Source organism: Pholcus phalangioides, unplaced genomic scaffold (genome assembly GCF_987345545.1).
Source record: "Pholcus phalangioides strain wild (caught in Gottingen) unplaced genomic scaffold, Ppha-v1.0 ptg000042l_1, whole genome shotgun sequence".
In the NCBI taxonomy this organism is placed as follows: Eukaryota; Metazoa; Arthropoda; class Arachnida; order Araneae; family Pholcidae; genus Pholcus; species Pholcus phalangioides.
The window spans coordinates 9,891,143-9,912,802 of NW_028301628.1; the positions used below are offsets into that span (position 1 = coordinate 9,891,143).

General features: G+C 39.2%; 1 protein-coding gene across 1 annotated transcript in view; it reads right to left on the reverse strand.

Annotated features, from left to right (window-relative positions):
* LOC149064455 (maltase A2-like) overlaps positions 1-21,660 on the reverse strand; it is a 109,494-nt gene that overhangs the window by 35,411 nt on the left and 52,423 nt on the right. Inside the window, exon 4 of the mRNA XM_089255031.1 lies at positions 9,839-10,471. Coding sequence (XP_089111157.1) covers positions 9,839-10,471 — 633 coding nt within the window. The remainder of the gene's footprint in view (positions 1-9,838; positions 10,472-21,660) is intronic.

Genomic DNA, 21,660 nt, shown 5'->3' on the forward strand with positions numbered 1-21,660 from the left:
AACTGAAATCTAGGGCTTTTTCAAGAAAAATTACTATCCGTGACTTTGCAAAGCAAAGATGAATTTCAAAATTTGTAAATAAAAGAAAAATTTTAATTTTTAACTACTTTGATGAATTATAATTTCATCTTTCGAAAAAAAAATTAAATGAATCTTTTTTCTGAAAGGAAAATTAAAATTCAGCTGTGTGTAGAAAATTAATATTTAGCTGTCGACAGAATAAAAAAAATTAAATTAAAATTCAGCTCTTCTACAGAAGAATGAAAATAATATTGAAATTCAGCTCTTCGACAGAAGGAAAATGAATTAAAATTAATAAAAATAGAATTGAAAGAAATTAAAATTCAGTTTTTCTGAAAATACAAGTTAAAATTGACCATTAAAATTGAGAACTTAAATTAAATTAAATGAAAATTTTTACTTTGAAAAAAATGCTTAAATTTTTTTTATCATTATTTAAAAATTTCCTCCTGCAGTAGAGTGGTTAGCATGTTGACCTTTGGCTTTGTAGATCAGGATTCGAATTCTGGTTGGAGCATGGACGTCTACCAACACTAACAAATTCCCTGGATGGATCATGTAAATCCCTTGTGGATAAATCAGGATTAAAAAAATAAAATGTTTGAGCTCTTCGGAAAGAAAAATTAAAATTGTGATCTTAGAAAAGAAAAATGAAAATTGAGATACTGTATTAGGAAAGAAATATTGAAATCGAGATATTAGAAAAGAAAAGTTTAATTTGATATCTTAGAAAAGAGAAATGTAATTTGCCATCTTAGAAAAGATAAATTACAATTCAGAAGACGGAAAAGTTATGGAATATAACTGATTTTGATTTGACACCCGAACAGAATCGAGATACTCGTAAATAAAGATACTCACCCTTACAATGCTGCTTTCGAAAATAACTTGGAAATAGGCGAAAAATATTTCCTCTATCTCAGACAAAAATTGCGGATATATTCGAATATTATATTCATAAAAATATAAAAATTTGTAGGGTCCATACAGGAGGCGAAAAGGGTCTTTAACTGACTGTAAAACCGTCGTTGAACTTTAAGAGGTAGAGCTTCTCTTTTCTATTTTTCCAGGAATTTCTTTTAGCAATATTCGAAAACTGCCTTTTTTGTAAGAAATCCTTTTATTCCAGTTCGGTGGTTTTTGTTCTCTATAGATGTGAATAAGAGGATGAAGAAAGAAGAAACACTCCCACCGCCATTCGATTTTCTTTTGAAATTGCCATTCCGCTCCAACAACAAAGACGGTAACGAGAGTTTAAGTATAACGGGTGAAAAATATATACTCAAATATAAAATATATATCTGAAATATACTTGTATACATGCATCCTTTTTATACTCCACGACCATTCGTTTATTTGGTTTTTTTTTTGGGGGGGGGGGGATTTGTATACTTACAGGGCATCTTTCGAAACATATTATTATTCACGATGTTATTTAATAATTCTTCAAAGACACGTTTAGAAACATATTAAATTGGGAATACGTGAGGATCACATTATTAATAAAAAAATAATAGTATCATAATTAACTACAAGAAATCATTGACTCAGAAAAACCTCCATGGTAGGTATATGTGTGGATTTATCTTTTTCTATTTGAACACACGACTGAAGAAATTGAAGATCCTTTATTAAGACTGAAGAAATCTAGCGTCCTTGATAAAAGAGAGGAGAAATTGGGGACTCTTGGTTAGAACGGAAGAAATATAACATCCTTGGTTAATAAATGACAAATCTAACATCCTTGGTTAATAAATGACAAATATAACATCCTTGGTTAATAGATGACAAATCTAACATCCTTGGTTAATAAATGACAAATCTAACATCCTTGGTTAATAAATGACAAATCTAACATCCTTGGTTAAGACTGAAGAAAGCTAGCACCCTTGGTGAAAGAGAATGAACAAATTGGGGATTCTTGGTTAGAGACGGAAGATATTGAAGATTCTTGGTTACAGACGGAGTAAATTGAGGATTCTTGGTTACAGACGGAGGAAAAAGTGACCTGGGCCTGAAAATACGTAATAAAAGTGACCAGTTTCTAAAAAAGTGACCCGTGCCGAGTCCTGTGAATATAGCTGAAGAAATCTAGCAACCTTGGATAAGACTAAAGAAATCTAGCAGCTTTGGTGAAATAGACTGAAAAAAATTAGGAATCTTGCTTAGAGACGGAAGAAATTGCGGATGCTTGGTTACATATGGAAGAAATTTAGGATGCTTGGTTAAAGATGGAAGAAATTCAGTATGCTTAGAAATTCAGATGGAGGAAACAGGAAGATCCTTGGGTGAAGACTGAAGAAATCTAGCAACCTTGTTTAAAACTGAAGAAATCTAGCACCATTGGTGAAAGAGACTGAGGAAATTTACAATTCTTGGTTATGACTAAAAATGTTATGATCCTAGATTACAGAGACTTCTTGGTTAACACTGAAGAAATATAGGACCTTTGGTTAAGACTGAAGAAATATAGGACCTTTGGTTAAGACTGAAGAAATATAGGATCTTTGGTTAAGGCTGAAGAAATATAGGACCCTCGCTCATTAACTTCAGAAGCTGAAGAAATTGAGGATCCCTGGTTACACACTATTAGAGACTGAAGGAAATGAGAAGCTTTGATTACAGAGACCGAAGTAATTGAGGATTACTGGTTACAGACAGAAGAAATTGGAGATCCTTGGTTCAGACCAAAGGTATTGGCATTCTTTTATTACAAAGACGATTAATACTAGATAACTGCGCGTGCATCTCGTGAACATTCCTCTAAGAAATTTCTATCCAACTGGTTGGTGCATACCCGAACTATTGTGTATGTGTTGTGTATCATGTGTATATATTGTTTATAATTTTTGTTAATTGCATTTTTAATTGGGTTGCTGTATTTTTGAAATATATGACATCCATATTTTTATGGGCATCTTTTTCCCAGCCACCTGGTTGGGAATTTTGCCTGTTGTGGCGTTGTATTTGTATTTGCTCTAAATTAGGGATCATCAGGAACACACTGAAGAAATCGAAGATCCTTGTCAAGACACGAGAAATGGAGAATCCTTGTCAAGACACGAGAAATGGAGAATCCTTGTCAAGACACGAGAAATGGAGAATCCTTGTCAAGACACGAGAAATGGAGAATCCTTGTCAAGACACGAGAAATGGGGAATCCTTGTCAAGACTGAAGGAATATATTTCACCCAGGATATTTTCCTGAGGCATAATAAGGCTGAATTATTGGCTTTGAGAGAAAGAGTGCAAAAGGTAAATAACTCTTTGGTGAGTGACGGAGTGAGTAAACTATTGAGTGAGTGACCGTATGACTGATTCACTCACCTGCACACTCACACAATCATTTGCTCACATGCTAACTCACTCGTTCATATGTTCATGTCATCAGTCACTCGATCATTTGCTCACCAGCTTCACTTGCTCACTCACTCCAACTCCTTCGCTCACCTGCTTATTTCCTCACATGATGACTCGCTCACATTAGGGCCAAGCGTACACTCAGAAAACACATTCCGGTATGTGACGATTCGTTAGAAATTCGTTCCGTAAACGGAATGTGCCGGATGTGCATGTTCGGTTAAGTAATATTAGTAATGAATTTTCCCAGCGGTAAATTTTCCGTTTGTGAACTGCGTAGCGATGAATTGTTGTCGATAAGTTTCCTGGTGGTCAATTGTTGGCGGTTAATTTACCGTTCGCGATTCATCCAGCGTATTCCAGCCACTGTGTCGTGATCGTAAGTTTACCGCGAAATTTTTTAAAAGCAATTGACCAAAATATTTCTAAAGGAGTTTAAACATAAACCTTCTTCCCAACCTAAATTTTTTTTAGGAATTTTGATTGTCTTTTTATTACAATAAACACTGTTTTTTCTGGGTTATTATTTAAATTATTGAAACTGTACCTTTCTTAAAAACATCATTTTAAGTGTGCAGTGAAAGCTGAACAGTAGATGCAAGTGTGCCGCGAGATGTGAAAGGTTTAAAAATGCTGATGTAAGCGGTCTATGATAATGTAAAAATTCTGAAAAGATCACCATCAGACCTCACAGACAGAGAAATATAAAAGCGAAAGCGTGAAACGACAAAACAATAAATTGGACATACATAAGCAGTGTTAAAATTCAAACTTTGACGAGCGTCACCAAGTCCTATTGTGAGGCAGCCTTCACTCTCCTTAGATACTCCATTCACGACAGTCTGCATTCGAAATCTCCCCCACCCTACCGATATCATTACACTCACTTTGTGTCCTTCCCATGCATGCATCTTGTTATCTCGGCACTACGAGGCGCATGCACATAATTTGTATCGTGAGGTAATTTGATTGGAAGACAATCCTTTGAACCGAGAATCGAATTATTCCACTCTCACACACCGAGAGAGAGAGAGAGAGAGAGAGAGAGAGAGATAGAAGCTGCATAATGAAAATACGATGCTTTTCCAATAAATTCTTTCCTCACATGTTAGCAGAAAATATTCTTCGCGTGATCCGATGCTGTCCCTCATGCACGATTCACTCCAACAAGAGCTTATACATGCACGGATATATCGGCAGTACTATCGGGTGGAAACGGCGGAGGTGGTATAGTTAAGAGAGACGGAGGGGGGAGGGAGAGGTAGGTTTATATTCGCAAAATCCATGGCTGAAAGGACGTCGATCGGTCTTTGCCCGGTGATCATTGGATAATGCGAGTATAGTTATCTGGAATCCCGAAGACAATCCTGTATATCTAGTTCCTCGGGAAATTCATCGCTGCTCCCGTTCCTATCTGGTGGGAAGCGGATACTGCGTGTGCCGAATGATTATGTGTAGATCTCACAGACACGTTTTATCGCTCCCACGCTTGATTTGTGGGCAAGAGTTACCTACTTCGAATAACAGCAGCGAATATAGCATTAGCATAGATGTGAATATAGAGGGGCCTGAACCCTACCGCTGGTTTATACGTATAAGGGAGGAGACTAGGTTGGTCATTGTACTGATTTCCTGAACAATATTGAGCATCTATTGAATTCGTGCAGAGAATCGGAAGAACTTACCACGTTCATATAATTTTGTTTGCGATTCTATGTACATGGAAACTGCAGGACCTATTTCTTAGAAGCATTGCCCAAGTGGCGAATTCAGCAATGCAAGGCATCAAATGGTTTGATATGCAAATCCAGTACCTGGTATGCAAATGTAACACCTGAGATGCTAATTCAGTGTCCTAGAGTCTAATTCAATGCCTGGGATATGATACCAATGCCAGCGGTTGAGATGGAAATGAATTGCTCGTGATGTAAAACGAATGCATCCAGTGCTCGTGATGTAAAACGAATGCATCCAGTGCTCGTGATGTAAAACGAATGCATCCAGTGCTCGTGATGTAAAACGAATGCATCCAGTGCTCGTGATGTAAAACGAATGCATCCAGTGCTCGTGATGTAAAACGAATGCATCCAGTGCTCGTGATGTAAAACGAATGCATCCAGTGCTCGTGATGTAAAACGAATGCATCCAGTGACTGCAATTTAAAACGAATGCATACAGTGTCTGAGATGTCCATCGAGCGCCTCTCATGATAAACATGCTTAGGATGTAAGACGAATGTATGTGGTGCTTCAGGTGCAAATCTATAGATTTAAGACGAATGCCACTGGTGCTTCAGGTGCGAATATAATGCCAAAGATGTAAGAATGCACTCAGTGCCTAAGATGTAAAACAAATTCGAGATGCATCCAGTATCCAAGATGAAAATTCGGTGCCTTAGATGCGAAATCAATACTCAGTGTGCAAAATCTAGTGTCTGAGATGCGAAATCAATACTCGGTGTGCAAAATCTAGTGTCTGAGATGCGAAATCAATACTCGGTGTGCAAAATCTAGTGTCTGAGATGCGAAATCAATACTCGGTGTGAAAAATCTAGTGTCTGAGATGCGAAATCAATACTCGGTGTGCAAAATCTAGTGCCTGAGATGCACTCCATGTCTGAGGTGTCATATGAAGCATTCACTGCCTGAGAATCAAATCCAAGCATTCGATGACTGAGGTCTGATATATTTTAACATGTACCTTTTGACTGAGAGATGAATTTCTCCGAACAAAGGAATCCAAAAATGAGAAGTTCAATAATATTTCTAGTTTTTCACTATTGAGCACTATTCTTTTTCTCAGGTTCAGTCACAATCAGAGGAAATTCAAATAGAACTCCCCCCCCCCCTGTCAATAGTGAAACAACTCCGTCACGTACAGAGAAATAACTACCCTCCTCAAAATGCCAAAATCATCAAAAGACAATCTGTTGGTATCCCCTACAGCTCAGCTGGTCCACAGCGACATCATCCGCAAAGAAGAACAGGCGCGGAAGCGATGGAATGCGACTTACGGGCGGGTCTTATACCCGAAGTTACGTGGATTGGATCCGGCAGAATCACAAGCTCTGCTTCCGGAGATTCCCATCACCACCGGCGGCGTCTTGTGCCAGTGTCCGTGTACTCTGAACGCTGTGATGGAACAAGAATCCGCCAGAAGAGCCCTGGATCCGTATGCGAACCTACAAGCCCCGTCCAGTTACCTTGAGCCTGCTGCTTGGATTAACGCGCCGATTCCTCTCGAGTTCATACGAGACAGATCACAGTATGAGCTTAGTCCCAAGAGGAAGTTGCATTACCTCGGCACAGTGGAACATGGTCCTGGATCTTATTACAGCGAGCGGTACACCGACGCGGTACTCCTAGATCGACCGCAAGCCAGCTGCCTCAGAAAATGGTGATCTCGTTATGGTTCTTCCGTTACCCATCAAATCAAACTGGAGGTGAGGTCACTCAGCAATGTGGCCTACCCTTGTCGACAACGTCAGCTGCTAATGATCAGGCTTTTTTCTGTCGGCATATAACATAATAAAAATTGCATGAACTTGATAATTAATTGCTCATTTTTGCTGTTGTTCCTTCAAGGTGGGTTCGAGCATCACTCCATGCTGAAATCAAATGAAGAGAAGTTGTGAGCGCTGTTCACTTTCTCAGATGAACATCAAACTCCCACAAGCACCCGACAATTCACCGCCGAAAAAATAATCGCCAATAATTCAAAGCTAGTAAAACTCACCGACAAAGAATTCATCGACACCTTATGAGTGAGTGGACGAGCAAGTGAGTGATTGATTAAGTGAAGAGGGCAAAAGAGCGAGTTAATGAGCAAATCATGAAGCGAGTGAGTAGGTGAGCAATGTGAGGAAATGATCAATTGAGTGAGCAGGTGATCGAGTGAGTGAGCCATTCGCATGGTCAATCGCTCAATAACTCGGTAACTCATCCACTTACTTATTCATTTAATTATTTTCATTTGCTCACTCGACCACTTATACGGTTTCTTACTCTGTCACTCCCCCCTCCCTTGGTCACTTACTCAATCGCTCACTCACTTGATCACTCATGTGGTTACTCACTCGGTCACACGGTGATTCACTCACCCACTCATGTGGTTACTCACTCATTCATCCATGTGGTTAATTACTCACTCACTCACTCATTGATGACAAACTTTCGTCGATTAATTTTCCTATCGATAAATTGCGTGGCGGTAAATTTTCCGTAAATCGTGCAGTGCACAAACAATTCTCTTCATTCCCCGTTGTTCTCTCCTGTTTCTGTACTATTTTAAGCCCGAAATTGTGTCGGTCGTTGTAGAACCGATGCTTCAAACTCCTTATTAGCATTGATTGCTCATAAGATAGGCAAAAAACTGAAATATATCTCGCGAAAAATATTTCTGGGGTAGGTGGGGGGGGGGGGATCATGTAGCCCTGCCCACATGAGATAATGAACATATACAGTAGATCCACGATAACATGTGGATATAACTCAGCAATTGTTATTTTCCATGGTTGAAATTCTTCTGAATTTAATAGGAAGAAACCTCTTTAACTCAATTAATTGGTGCTCACACACTTGTTGGCACATGCCTATTAACCTATCTAAAACAGTTTTCATGAGAGCTACACGTAAAACTCTTCACCTCTAATTTTCATAGTCGATCAACAACGTAACCATAACCCAAGTTTCTCAATTTAAATATCTGGGGGTCATAATCTCGGCTGATCTCCGTTGGAATAATCATATCGATTATTGTCTACCAGAGAAATGCCTAAACAAACTTATTTTCCTTCGATGCAACCTCAAACATTCTACTCGTGACGTCCGACTTCTTGGCTACCAAACTTATATTTTGTTATTTATTACCTTTAGTAACATCGACAAACTTGAATCTATACAAAATAAATCCGCCCGCTTTATTTACGACTGCTGGTCCTCTTTTAGTTCAGTTTCCAATCTTAAACTCCAACTTTATCTCCACCCACTCGCTACTCATAGGTGGAGATAGACTTGGAAGTCTGGGGGGGGGGCATGGTCATTATTTCTGGGGGGAGGGGGGCACGAGGATGATGATGTCAATTCATATATGCATATATACATTAGATCATTCAACTTCACCTTTGACGCTGGGGGGCCAATGTCCCCCGTATCTTCACCCATTTCGCTACTCACCGACTTATCTCCCGCTTAGCCATGCTTTACAAAATTATTCATGGTCATTTAAATTTCGATACGTCCGGTATTTTGACTAAGCCTTCCTGTGTTTCCAAAAGACTTGACCACCCCAAAAAATTAAAACCTATTTTTGCCTCTACAGATTGTTTCAAATTCAGTTTCTTTCCCAATACCATAGTTGAATGGAACAAGCTCCCCTCTACTATAGTTAACTCCCTCACTATCTCAGATTTCTTGTCAAATGTTTCGAAACATATGTGTAATCTACCGGGTCCTCTTGTTTAGGCCTTGGGCCAACAACATTGTATAAATAAATAAATAAATAACTCGACACAGGATAGCTAAATCCCGCTTAAGGCGACTACGATTCGTGATGTGCTATGACAGCTAATTCTCCATAATTTAAACCGTGGATGTTAATAAATTCACTCGACATTTTTCTCGTTATATATCAACAATTCTTCTTTTCTTTTTTTCCTGTGGGTTGAAAATACTTCCTTATACCATGGGATTAGTGTCGCTTTCCACTTTTTTGGAGCCTGGAAACTTGATCTGTGGCCTACGAAAATCACAGATAAGTACGGATGGTATCTGAAATTTTTGAACGAGAGATGGTTGAATAAGCTTAAAAAAAGTATTGTTTTTTTTAGATCGAAATTTCTAAGTTAAGAAAATGAAAGTTTCTCTTGTTTTCGGCAATTTTTCTGCTCAATCACAAAATATCATATATTTCGATACATTTCTGCTTTTTTTCACCATAACTCGGGATTATTCGGAAAATTTTCGTACAAAATTATAGATAATTTATCTTTAATTAATTAATTTATAGATGACGGAATGGGATAGTTCAACTATACATTTATATGGCATAAATGATGTTTTAAAATTGGGAGGGAGAGATCTCAAATGAAACCGCGTCAACTCGACATACAATTAAGTCGGTATGCTCATCGATACTTTTGGGATGTCAAGTTATCGATAATTCTTATTAATTATCGATAACTCTTATTAAATTTTTGTCCCTCTTCACACCAAGATGCTTAAATCATTCTCGATTACCGCAAACAGCAAGAGACTGGTTGACAGAACGAAAGTTGAACTAAAGTTCACTGCCCCCCCCCCCCACACCAATAAACACTTGAATGAGGAAAAAAGTCAACTTTCAGGTCCCTACTTTCATACCTACGATCACATGAATATATGCCATATTAGCCATGGAAAGGTAATCTCATGATTTTGCCTCTAAATAGTGATTTAAAAAAAGGGGGAAAACTACTTACGATTCCAGTCAAGACGTCGTAACTGTCGATAAGTCCAAGCTCGTCGCCGTAAAACACGGATACAGATTCCGGGAGCATAAGTAACGAGTACAAAGCAGCCTCCCTGAACTTCGATTCGAGCCTCGATGCCAAGCGGAAAGTGTCGGCGCTTCCGAGGTGCCACATGACACCCGGGGTGCTCGACCTCCAAGGAGATATCTCGACAGCCGTGATCTGGTTGAAGAGCTCCTCGCTGTAGTTGCCCTTGAGGTATAGCGGCACGTCTACGAGATCAAACAGATCGAGGACCCTCCCGGGTTCGGGTATCGTCTCCTGCACCTTCTCGACGAACTTCAGAGACGCTATCAGAATACGATCCCGATTCGTAGACCAAAATCGGATCCGGTCGAGCTCGTCGCGCCACTGGCCAACGACTTTGACGATGTCGGCTTTGTCTAGGACGTGGATGTGCTCGAGGTGTTTCATGTAGAACCCGTCGACGCCGGCATCGATCCAGAAGCTCAGGGTCCGTATGTATTCTTTCTGAACGGATGGATTGGACCAATTGACCACGTAGTGCCCACCGAATGTCCGCTGGGTCAGCTCCCATTCTTCGGGTGGTGGGCCGTATTTATCTTCCATCTCGGGAGGGGCCTGAAATAGCAGACAAACATACGCATGTTTATAAAAAACCTGTTATGAACTACACCAATGATGTGCTGTATCACAGTGAATATCAAAAAAGTAAAGGGAAAAAACATACGTTCATTGGTAAATTGAGAAAGTATAAAGCCTCTAAATGTAAGGAAGTATCAGCCTGTTTCTCACGAGCAGCGTGGTACTCGCTGCTTTTGATGGATTTCATACTCACGAATTATCGACACACCATTGAAGTTGTTCTGAAGAATAGGTGTCACATGTGTGCCGATTTGAACGTAAGCGATCTTCAAAAAAAGAGATTTCGGTGCTCCCCCTTTTGATGATGAAAGTATGGGTGGTACTTAGTGGGAAACTCTTTTTTTGGGTGGGGAGGTATTAATCATCTCATTCTCCAAGAAAGACAGCTTGGTCCGTAATTGTTACCGAAGTTTGTAAGGCAATTAAAATTTCTCAGCGCGCGCGCGCGTGTGTATATATAAGTGTTAGGGTCAGTATAAAATTATGCATTCCCTGGGGTAGTTATAATTACAATGACAATACCCAGATCTATGTAGCGCCTGTTTTGGTGGACATACTCCATTTAAACTTGGTATATACGTATACGTTATATGGACCATGGGGGGGGGGGGGAAGTAAAATGCCAGATACCACCAGGTGAAAAAGGTGGTCAAAAATTCACCTACAGTCGCCTACAGTCAGCCCCGCTTAATCGGATAAACAGTTAAAATCCTCCGGAACCGAAATTTCACCCACGTGATAATTTCAATGATTTTTCCCGCTCAATCGAATATTACGCTTCACACATCAACCACTATACACATAATGTTTCTATTGAATGGAACATTTGGGATTAATGGAAAATATGTTACTAAGTTAAAATAAATACATTCGAGAGCCACTAGCCTCCAAATATCCAAGTTGTATTCAATATGGAATTACGTTTAATTATTTTATTTTTGTTCTCTGTCGAACGTATAGAGGGCGATAACTTTCCTAATGAAAATTAAAATTCTTGATTGTTTTGTGTGATCGTTGCAATTAAACTAATCATAATTTTCATTTCATTTTTATGTCAGATTTATTTGAGGAGCTCCATTATTATTGATCCTTCATCAGTTTTCACCTTTTTCAACTTACAAAACTATACTGAAGATGTAAAATGGCAATTGAATTGTTCCCCGAATAATCGGATACCCCCGCGTAATCGGATATTGTGTGCTAGAATCGTGATATCCGATTAAGCAGGGCCGAACGTAAGTATGTAAACAGGTCGAACTGTATTTTTACTCCAAAACTATCTCCCATGGTCTCATTAAGATATCCTGAAAGTTTGACTATTCAGGTAGGTTAGTTTTTGACAAAAACTACTCAGAGCAAGGGAACTTTAATTATAAACTCCATGTATAACTACCTTCTTTGTGTGATTCAAACCATAATAAGAAAAAAAAATTCGGGTTGCAAACTTCAAGGTAAAAAAATGCAAGCAAAACTTTTTAGCGAATTAGCGAAATCACAGCCACACACGCTCTGCAACGAACAAGGAGTTGCTGTCGTTAATTGGAGCGTCTGCCGGCAAATTCGGAATATAAAATGGAAAGAATATGACCTCACCTTTGTGTGCAAAGGCGATTCTAAGTTTTTATCTTCAAACTGGCTGCATTAAAGAACGTTTAAAAGAACCCTTTGCAAATGTGCAAATCTACGCATTTAAGGGTTAAGCCTTTTTTCTCAGTACTTAGCTAACAGCAAAATGGCAATTTTCACTTTCGAAACTTTTAATTGTCTTAGCAGTTTTAAAGCAACCGGTCACAACTCTAAAAACTATTTTTCTCTATGGATGAAAAGGTAGCATATCTGTTAAATTCCCGTTAATAGTGAGGAGGAGGTGCTTCTCCTGGATTCTTCTTAATGAGAAGGAAGTGGTATATATATACAATTCTTAAACCCCTTTTTTTCGGAGATTAGCTAACAACCAAGGAGAATTTTCGCTCACAGAATTTGAATTGTCTTCTAATTTCAGAACACCGAGAGACATACAGGGTGATTTAAGCACATTGTCCCATGGGAACTGGAGTGCCTTCGAAGATTTATTGAATAGTAAAATTACATGTCGTCGGCCATCAGCTGCAACAAATACAAATTTTTATACATGAGAAAGTGCAGTCGGGCACATTGCCAGTGAGTTCCAGCTAATGTAATCAAATCAACATAAAAAATGTGTTAAATCAAACCAATCACGTGTATAGAAATTTTAGAACCAGTAGCTTTCTTAATAAAAGGAGTTATCGGAGTTATCACACCCACACACCCTTGAACAATTGATGAGGACGAAGAGATGGTACAACCTCTGGATTTCGTTTGAGGACGAAAGAGTAGCACAAGTGCTGGATTCTCGTTTAGGATGAGAAGATGGTCCATGCTATGTATTATCACTATTCGTGTTAAGGATGAAAAAGAGGTACAGGCTCTATATTCACCTCAAAAACACCCCCCCCCCTCCCCAGGTATATTCTCGTTCAGGACGAAGAGGTTGTATAAGATTTAGATTCGCCTTAAGGAAGAAGAGGTGGTGCACGCACCCCTTGATTCTGGTTAAGGATGAGAGGGAGGTACAATCTCTGAATTCCCGTTAAGGAAGAGGAGGTGGTGCACACACACCCCTCCCCCCCCCCCGGATTATTCTCTTTAACGACGAGAAGGAGGTGGTACATCACCTGGATTTAATGATGAAGAGAGATGGATTGTACAAGCTCTGGATTAAAGACGAGAATATGATACAAGCTCTAGATTTTCCTTAAGGACGGGGGGGGGGGGGGTACGCCCCTTGATTATGGTTAAGGATGAGTAGGTGGTACAATTTCTGGACGCCAGTTAATGAAGGGTTACATGCTCTGGTCTGAGTAAATTAAAAAATAAGTCGCTCTCCTATTTTTACCTGTTCTTTAACACTTAAAGTTCATCACAGATGCCAATGTGAGTCTCCGAAATTAAAATCACAGACAATGCGCCTATTGATGAGCACCCACATGCTTCAAGAAATTTCTCATATACCACATCATTCATCAATAAACTATACCCCGCATTCGTTTTCCTTTTCACTCCAACAGGCCAGGGATGGAATCTTCCCTCTCATAAACACACGTAAGTACGCGATACGCAATTAAATACAGTTCTTTTTTGGAAAGAAAAAAGGTGCTGCAGTGAAACTAATGACTAGAAACAAGGCCGTCGAAAGAAAGAGAGAGAGAGAGATATCCACGAACGTTAATTGGAGAAAGAGAAAGAGAGGCTCTCTTCTCTCTCTCTATAGAAGCGTAAATTGGTGGTAAAATTTCTGTTTCACTAAACTAAAAGCCCACCTAACCCCCCCCCCCACTCCCGTTTTCGTTCCATACATACTCCGCGTATCCTCTCTTGGGAACGGCATCTAATTACTGTTTGTTCAATAGCACACACACGCACACACTCTCTCGCCTTTTACACACGCCACTACCTAAAGTGTTTCGACTTTGTTTTCTTGGGAATCTGCCACTAAAAGCTTCAAGGCAGGAACAGATCTCCTTTTTGTTTCTTTCTATTTTTCTCCCAATTTCTATCTTATATCGATAGGGTTTTGTTTTTTTTTTTGCCTAAAAGCACCAGTTTCTAAATAGTGATTTCCCAGCAGGTAAAAAAAAAAAAAAGAGCAACAAGTTTTAATGGAGAAGATTGGGGGGGGGGGAAATGGGAAATGCATTTAGGAATCGTTGAATTATTCATGAAGATGAAGGTTATAATGAAGATGCAGACTCTCGCTTCAAACACCAAGAAAGATTCGGAGAAATCAGTTCTAAAAAGGGCCGTTGCGCGCGCATGATAGCCATGGGAATCAATCAAATGCTGATGTACGGTGACTTCTAAAAGACTTTGGCCTGTACAGTCGAATTGGGTTTTTACGTCATTCAACGGAACGGGAATTTTTCTTCGTGTTGTATCAGAAGTAGCGATAGAACCGATATTGATACTTTTAACCGATTACTACTAAACCGCACATGCACCTTGTCCCCATTCCTACTTTTAACCGACTACTATGTTTACATTGGATGAACGCAGGTGTCGAGGAGATATGATCGAAGTGTTCAAAATTTTCAATGGGATGGATAGGATGGACCATGAACTTTTGGTACACCGCCAATCGACTGCTTTTACAAGGGGACACCAGTATCGATTGGTGAGGGACAATGCAAGGTTATGGTGTCGCAGGGAATTTTTCTCCAATAGGGTTGTTAATAAATGGAATAGCTTACCCTCGGAGGTAGTAAATTGTAACACAATTGACACGTTTAAAAAGAAATACGATAAACATGTTGGGGTAAATCGAGAAGCTATCCATTCTTAGAATAAGACAACCATAAGTAATCTTTATGGGCATCGTATAATATTTTATCATGTGTATATATTGTTTGTAATTTGTGTTAATTGCATTTTTAATTGGGTTGCTGTATTTTTGAAACATATGACAACCATATTTTTATGGGCATCTTTTTATCAGCCACCTCGTTGGGCATTTTGCCTGTTGTGGCGTTGTATTTGTATTTGTATTTGTATTTGTACTACTACTACTAAATCGAACATCCACCTCATCCATATTCCTCTGCGGAGCTTCTAACGAATTGGTACATGTTGAAATGTGCTTGTACGTGTTGCGAACCTAACGTGAGTTTCTGTGTAATGCTTTTTATGTGTAGTGCTGCAATCTGTCATTCATTTTTTTAACTATGAGTGAAGTGATTGGATAACTTTTCGACTGGTGCTCATGTACGTATTTATTCAGCGCAATTCTCCCTCCCCTTCTAATGGTTTTGACGTATATCAGATTCAATTAAGTACTATTACCTGCTCAGAGGTGGCAATGACAGAAGTAAATAATTACTCTGCATTTATGTAAGTTTCAGGCACGTATGTGTTAGGCACTGCCATCCTTCTTCTAAAATAAAGATTCGCAATAGATAAATAATTCTTACTGTTGCATCTCGCCCGCACGCATATGGAAGAAATTCATTCCAGCTCTCCCTTTCTTCTTCACGTCTTTTCTCATGATCTCATTTGTAACCCTATTAACGGAAGTTGTTGTTTACCCCTCCTTGTTCATCTTAGAATCCCCCCCCCCACTTTATCGCCTCTCTTTGGTGAGCTGCGCAAATATTTATTCTTCCCACGCGTGACGATTCCCCCCCCCCCACAAAATATACGAAAGAGAAATCTGTCTATACGTTAAAATCTGTGTATACGAAAGTGAATCCTGTAAGTGACAGCAGCGAGGCTTGAATCTTCCCCTCGAAGTTGTGAAATCACAGAAAAGAAACTTCAGTCAACCCCTACTGCGTCCGCACTGCGATCCCACACAGAGGCGACAGTAAAATCTCCTACACCAAAAAACCGAACCCAACCCCGGCGTACCAATTAAAAACGCTGTTCGAAATTCGACATCGTTTTCCTGAAGTGCTCCTGTCATTACTAGCTATGCACATACGCTGTGAGCGTATGCGGTTGTAGCTCGTGAGTTGCATAATACTCTTCGTTTATTCAGGGAAAATAACGCAATTCACTCATATTTGGCAAATATCCAAAAGCTCGGAAACATTTTGGAACTCAATACAATGTATTCCACTGTTAACGTTCTCACCTAGAAAATTTTCTTGCTGGGTATGGCATGTTTTCTTGGTTCCAATTTTTACTAACACTCACCGAGATTCCCCACGTTTAAAGCGTTGTAAGCTGTAGTAACAAAAAACACATGAAACCTCAACCTTGGGTTTTATATAAACAATTTTTTTTGTATGTCGCAATAACTGAGCCTGACTGTACAATCGTCAGTCGGTATACGCGGGGGGTTGCGTTCCAGACGAGACCGCGAATAACGCAAACCGTAAACTTTTGTTTTTTAGACATCTCGGTTATATCTGCTTTGTGCGGCAGAAGTAGAAAAGGAAGTCTCTAGTGACTCTGGGCGATGTTTCCTGAAAGAATATTATGATCTTTATTAGCCATTCCGTCTTCATTTCAGTTAATTTGTTAGAGTACGCGATAACAAGGTTTCCCCCACCAATTATTCTACAAGGGAAAAACGTACCGTAGATGGGTCTATGAAATGGAAACAGTCCAATGTCGATTTAAGAAGCTTATGGAACCCTTGCATTATGTTGTTCGTAAATAATTGTGTTCCACTTCTTTATCCTGATCATCTTCATAGTGGGGGTATCACTTTCTTTTCAGGAGCAGTCAGCTTCATTAGTCCCTCTGTCGACTTCTCAAATGTTGTTGAAAAATTCTCCGATTTCTTCTATGTCAACCTCATTGGCAACCTGCTGCTTCACTAACGTGACAATGTCTTTCCATAACCTTTATGGCTGCCTCAGCAGAAATGGACAGTGGCATTGGAGCCGGGATTACTGTGGGTGCTCGAGCACCCATAGAATTTTGCTGAGAATGTTTGAGCACCCCCAAGAATCAAATCACAAAGCACAATTTTCTGCACAAATCTCAATTTAAGCACCCGCAGGTCTGGAACAAGCAGGTTCCGACGCCTATGGAAAAGAACACACACACATCGTGGCCGAAATCATTCCAACACGAGATGAGTGTTTTCATCTTTATAGCTTCCACAGCTCTGGTCTAACGATGACACTGATGACATTAGTGAAATTCATTCAAGCCTTTTTCAGATGCTTCCTGCATTTGCATCTTCTTCGATCGACTGCCTAATCTTCATTGAATAATGTCATACATGCTCGCATAACATCCGGTCAAGCAGCTAAATTTTGAGTTGGAGGGAATATAGAGGAGAAACTTAAACGCCGTGGTATTCAGGGCCATTACCCTGTCAGTATTCAAAGAACTTCGAGTAGCATTAGTGTCCTCTTTTTTTTAAGGGGGTTGGTGCACGATTTTGGCTTCCCATACTTACCAATGGGAAAAACTTCTTCTGTTAAGGAACATTCAAAAACTACAGTATATACTCACTTTAGACACTCATTTTTTTTTCTCAAATACTATGGATATTTTTATAGAATTTGACCAGAACATTTAGGATTTTAATTGTTGATTACATTTTTTTGTCGAATGCCATACAACTTTTCCCGTACGTTTTCTCGAACAGCATACAACTTTTTTAAAAATCCCCAAAATTTACCCATATTTTGAGCCATAATTTGTTTTTAAATAATTTTAATGAAAAATCCTCGTATTAAAGTATATAACGCGAGTAATGAGAAAAACACAAAGTTTCAAGACATTAGTGTTTGAAAGCATGCCCCTTATCTAACAAAAAAAACTTAGTTTTGAGAAAAGAGCATTTTAGTGGGAGGCATTAGCATATATAAGACCTGCCAGCAGTTTACACTAAAATATTTAAAAAATATTTCTAGTACAGGCAGAACAAAAATTTGAGAGAGAGAAAGAGAGAGAGAGAGAACACAGTTAAACTGAGAAAATTTTATAGTATCTGGAACTTGAAAAATTCGAAAATGTGCTTTTTTTTGGAAAATTTGCTTGCACCAATCCCTTTAAATTCATTTTTCGAATTTAGCCCGTGAATTTTGGGACAACCTGTTGCATCCGAAGTGTCGTGATAACTGAACTTTACCGTGTATCAGTCGAACAATGACCGTGACTCTTAACATCATTATGATGCTGTAAACACTTCTGAAAAATATGCGAGTCACCTTCAAATAAATAAGGGAATTATACAAAGACGACTGAAGATGAATGGCGTTATTTCTGAAGAAAAGATACCGCGTGTTTCCCCCCCGCACAGAGATTTATTCAGTTGCAGTCGCATTCCAGGCACGAATATAAATATTTGGCATTATATATTCTTTGTCTTCACGGGCACTAATGGATATGGAAGCATGCTCATATGCGCCTCTTTCACAAATTCACAATACACACCGCAACATACAATACCGCCGCCTATTGAAGAGATAGAGAGAGTAAAAAAAGACTCGAGTCGCGGAATTTATGTAAGAGATTGTGCATTGTTATAACGAGAAGCGTAAAAACTTATGCGGCCATAAAGAAGATTTATATTCGAGCGTGAGCGTAATATGAATTCGAAACGTCGCGGCGACATTTTCATATTATTTTATGTGTTTTTTATTCTTGTCTATTCTCTGAAGCTGTAAAGGAAAGAGTTGGAAAATATTTCTCTGTTTTCAGTCCCGTTTCGCATTCATTGTGCCATTGTCTAGTAACGATTGTTCATTTTTTCTATTTTTGGAATCGTTATTTGGTGGCTGCGTAAAGATTTTTATTTGCGAGGGGAAAGAAAGAGAGAGAGAGAGAAAAGCTTCCCGAGTTGTTTACAAATGAATACGCTCATTCTGTAACGAATAACGTTGCGCAGATTTGAAATCTTGTAGGTGTTTTTACCAGTATACGACGTGGCGATTTCTAAGTTTGGTATTTTTTCTTTTTAATAATTCTGTTGTTTCAGCGCTGTTTAACGTCTATTTTAATATTTCTACAATGACTATCTTCCACTTTTCCTCTACCATAACTATCTTCTCGCTTTCTTATCCTCTCCAGTTTATCTGTTATTTAGTAAAGGGTATGGTTTCTTCATGCCTTAGCAGCTGAGCAAAATGATTTATTATACTATGATTTTTTTTTCTCAAAAAAGGACTATTTATTTCGGAAAATCCTTCCAAAATGCACGTTCACTGATAGATAGGAATATCATAGGGAAAACTGACCAATGATCAGACTCACAAAGTTATTGCTAACAGTAAATGGATCCTTTCGATAATACGAGGCAAAGGCAAAAGTGAAAGGCAACCAAGCTCATCTTTCAATTACTAGAGAATTAGATTAAATTTTTAAAATGTTTTAATGCATTTTAGTACCAAGATGAAGATATTCAAAAAGACGTGCACTAATTTTCTAGAAAGCGTCCAATTGAATTCAGCATCGCACCCCCATCTAATGTCTTTTAAACCCTGGAAATTACGTACTCTGTTCATTATCTTCTCTATTCCGGTGTTGATCATTTGATCATTTTTGTCGCACCACCGGCATTTCCTGCACAAGAGGGCTAATTAGACAGGGACCTACAATTTATTGACGATTCCGAACACAGCAGCCTTTTTTTTATACTGATCGAGAGGTCGGTGCGCTAACCCCTTGATGAGGGACTCCCTGCGGTAGCAATCTTTTTCTGTGGTGATGTCACCATTTTTGTTGTACCCATGTGTCAGGAAAGTTTTTGACAAGGGCGAACCGGGTATCGAACTCGCTACACCTTTAAGCATCCTTTGGTACTTCAGGCGAGTATCTTATCGACGTGGGATACAGCACCCTCCGTCTTTCTCTTCTACGGTACATTTAACCAAGGTGGTGGTCGGCTGAAGTTGGTTTTCTGCGGTTTCCCAGCTTCGAGGGGTGAATTCACATACACACACACAAGCCGGTCACCCATTTGAAAAAGTCTCTCCGCAGGCAGACCAACAACACGATACTGACATAACATGAAAATGCAAGCATTTCCATCTTTACTTCAGAAAAGACAGGTGGTAGCACGAACACAAAACAAGCGCAACTCGACAACATAAATACGTTAGGACCACACATATATTCAGAACACTCATTCCGGCATGTGCCGATTCGTTAGAAATTCCGTAAAGGAATGTGTACGAGGTGCATGTACGGTTAAGTAGCAGTATTTGATTTACCCAGTATATCCATTCCTGAAGATCTCGATGCTAATCCGCACAAAAAAAAAAAAAAATTCTCGGTATACATTAACAAAGTATATTTTCTCTTTTCTTTCTCGGAATAGTAAAGAATGTCAATTACGCGAGCATGAATCCAATGCTCTAGGAGACACATATCATTAGATTAGCACCTTACACCAACCACACCGGATGTCCCGGATCAGTCATCAGTATTACCATCTAGATATCAGGGTAAAAAAAATAACTCCCAGACAGAAACAAGTAAGAAAAGAGGAAAATAAAACCAGGGAATACTGATGATGAGTTCCTTGGAGATATTTTTGCCTTAACCACATCCCAGTCTCGTGCGAGTCAACTTCCACCACCTACCGACGGACCGTATTACTAGATGGAGGAAAGTGAAATACATAGATCACACACACACACAGAAATGACTCCGGGCGTGACTAATGACATAAAACCGGAACAACTATTCCGGGAGACTCCCAGAGAGAAAGAGGATTCATGTCATTTGTTTGGCATCGCCCTACTCCCTTCTACTTCGTACGTATAGTAACATAAACAAGATGCTATTGAAGGAGAAGGTTGGAGAACGAATCCCATATCTTTCTCACTTCCCAGGGAAAAACTCATATTTTCCTTTCTCGGAAGAGACCTTGCGTCCCCCCTCGTCTACCTTTGAAGTTTCTTCTCTCTCTCTCTCTCTCTGTACCTTGAGAAACCATCGCTGCAAGAGTTTTATAAATGGAAATTTTCTTTTTGGGGGTCCATGATGGAGTTCGTTTACAAAAATGCAGCAGCAGCAGCCGCCGCCACTACCACAAGAAAATTGAACCTCCCTCCGGTGGGATGGATGATGAAGAAGAGCGCCTTTCCTACATCATCGTAAATCATGTATGATACTTGCCTCTTTGCCTTTAAGAAGATTTTCTCAGTTTTTTGCTTTTTTTACCCGTAAACTGACGGAGAGTATCTTACTCCTACTTGTACTTCCTGACTACATCGAATATATACGTACTGTGCAGCAAAATGTCTTTAGACACTTTTCGGGAATATACATGTCTTCACCGTAATATACATCAGTGTCATTTAAGGGGAAATGAACGAGAGAAAAATGAACTGCTATACTCGAGTGCGCCCTTTACGTTCGTAAAATAACTAACAAGGAAAAGGTCCCATGGTGTCATACTCAAAGAATTATGAAAAAAATGTAAGTATATACACCTTACCTAGAAACACATAAGAACAAAACATTAGCTGCAGAATGCAAATACTTAAGTTGTAAAAAAATATTAAAAATGACAAGTTGACAACTCGTTCCCTGTCGCGCTTCTTTGCAATATCCATAAAAACACTTTTTTCACTCTCCCACACACTCTAGCTCCTCTCTCTTCCCCTCTTCTATAAACTAGTTATATCACGTGTTGTTTGAATGCCGTCACTCTAAGACTCTAGGGCTACAGGATTTTCAGA